This window comes from Hyperoodon ampullatus (assembly GCF_949752795.1).
Source record: "Hyperoodon ampullatus genome assembly, chromosome: 9".
NCBI lineage: Eukaryota > Metazoa > Chordata > Mammalia > Artiodactyla > Ziphiidae > Hyperoodon > Hyperoodon ampullatus.
In genome coordinates this window covers 24,282,945-24,285,220 of record NC_136922.1, presented here as the reverse complement: position 1 = coordinate 24,285,220, position 2,276 = coordinate 24,282,945, and the positions used below count along the sequence as shown (strand labels likewise).

Below are 2,276 nucleotides of genomic sequence, written 5' to 3'. Positions count from 1 at the left end.
AGCAAATTGTGTCCCTATGTCACGGATGAGGAAACCGACACCCTGAGTTGAAAGGTCACAGGTCACAGAGCTGGTTACTTGAAGGAAGAGTTGGTTACATTAGATTTGAACCCAGGCCATCAGTCTTCAAAACACACAAGCACTGCTTCCCTATCTCCCTGTCCCTAAGACAGACCTGGCTCCAGTTAGCCAAAATGCCGAGGGAGACAAGGCAATCAGAACCTGCGAGAAGCTCATGTCAGCTTGCCCACTGCTGCACTGTATTTATAGGTATATATATATTTACTCCTGAATGCAAATGGATATGTGTGCAAGTACATCCGCATATACAGGTATCTATACATACATATTAAACATATGCGCCCTCAGCCTCGCCCTCTGGCTCTGACACACAATGGGCGGCCGGGGGCCTCTCAGGTAGGCGGGGCACGCCCTGGGAGCCGTTCTGGTTGGCCCGCGGTCCGGCGAGGCGCATGACGTCTCCATCGCGTCGTGCTGGCGTGAGTGGTAGCGTCCGCTCCGGGAGCCTGAAGGAGACTTGGAGGCACCTGGGCTGCGCTGCTTGGGTCGTAGGGAGCCGCCGCTGCCGCCACTGCCCGCACTCCATGAGGAAGATGCTCGCCGCCGTCTCCCGCGTGTTGTCGGGCGTCGCCCAGAAGCCGGCAAGCAGAGTGCTGGTGGCATCCCGTAATTTTGCAAATGATGCTACATTTGAAATTAAGAAATGTGATCTTCACCGGCTGGAAGAGGGCCCTCCTGTCACTACGGTGCTCACAAGGGAGGATGGGCTCAAATACTACAGAATGATGCAGACTGTTCGTCGAATGGAGTTAAAAGCAGATCAGCTATATAAACAGAAAATTATTCGTGGTTTCTGTCACTTGTGTGATGGTCAGGAAGCTTGTTGTGTGGGCCTGGAGGCCGGCATAAACCCCACAGACCATCTGATCACAGCGTATCGGGCTCATGGCTTTACGTTTACTCGTGGGCTTTCTGTCCGAGCAATTCTCGCAGTGCTTACAGGACGAAGAGGAGGTTGTGCTAAAGGAAAAGGAGGATCAATGCATATGTACGCCAAGAACTTCTACGGGGGCAATGGCATCGTGGGAGCTCAGGTGCCCCTGGGAGCTGGGATTGCTCTGGCCTGTAAGTATAATGGAAAAGATGAAATCTGTTTGACTTTGTATGGTGATGGTGCTGCTAATCAGGGTCAGATATTCGAAGCTTACAACATGGCGGCTTTGTGGAAATTGCCTTGTATTTTCATCTGTGAGAATAACCGCTATGGGATGGGAACATCTGTGGAGAGAGCAGCAGCCAGCACTGATTACTACAAGAGAGGCGACTTCATTCCTGGGCTGAGGGTAGATGGAATGGATATCCTGTGTGTCCGGGAGGCCACAAGATTTGCAGCTGCCTATTGTAGATCTGGAAAGGGGCCCATACTGATGGAGCTGCAGACTTACCGTTACCATGGACACAGCATGAGTGATCCTGGAGTCAGTTACCGTACACGAGAAGAAATTCAGGAAGTTAGAAGTAAGAGTGACCCTATCATGCTTCTCAAGGATAGGATGGTGAACAGCAATCTTGCCAGTGTTGAAGAACTAAAGGAAATTGATGTTGAAGTGAGGAAAGAAATTGAGGATGCTGCCCAGTTTGCTACAGCTGATCCCGAACCACCTTTGGAAGAACTCGGCTATCACATCTACTGCAGCGATCCGCCTTTTGAAGTCCGGGGTGCAAACCAGTGGATCAAGTTTAAGTCCATCAGCTAATGTGAGATGGTTACACCTTCAGTGGGCTATTCGGCAGCAACTGTAAGGAATGCTTTGGGTTCTCAACTGTGTTAAGGAGGAAGAAAACCCATAGAAAGAAAGTGTAGATTTAGATAGATAGTGTAATTGCATGTGGTTTGTACAGTGTTGCATTAAAAGATATAATGTCTTTTAATGTTATAGCTTAAGGATAGTATGGATCTTATAAAGGTTATTTAGTTATGTAGGTTGAAAATAGGTAATAAGAGTTTGCTTAACCCTCCTTCAAATTACTTCTTTAAAATAGTTCTATTTGGTTTAGTTGTGTACTAGTTTAACAAATACTTTCTTAGTTACTAAAAGGAAAACAATTCCTTATATGCCTGTCCAACTCTGCCACCTTTTTGTGGGGCGAGATCATGGTCCTGTCCCTCCCAGTGCCCAGTAGCTTACGTGGTGTACCCTAGCGTGCACACACGCCCCCATTCGTGTGCATGTCAGTGCTGAAGCCTGTTCACA

General features: G+C 48.4%; 1 protein-coding gene across 1 annotated transcript; it reads left to right on the top strand.

The window, feature by feature from the left end:
- Nucleotides 1-605: 605 nt before the first annotated feature.
- Nucleotides 606-1,778, top strand: LOC307057788 (pyruvate dehydrogenase E1 component subunit alpha, somatic form, mitochondrial-like; the record flags this gene model as incomplete). Its single annotated transcript, XM_079711056.1, has 2 exons — nt 606-1,115; nt 1,209-1,778. 2 exons carry the CDS (start codon nt 606-608, stop codon nt 1,776-1,778), a joined length of 1,080 nt encoding a protein of 359 aa, XP_079567182.1.
- Nucleotides 1,779-2,276: the final 498 nt, after the last annotated feature.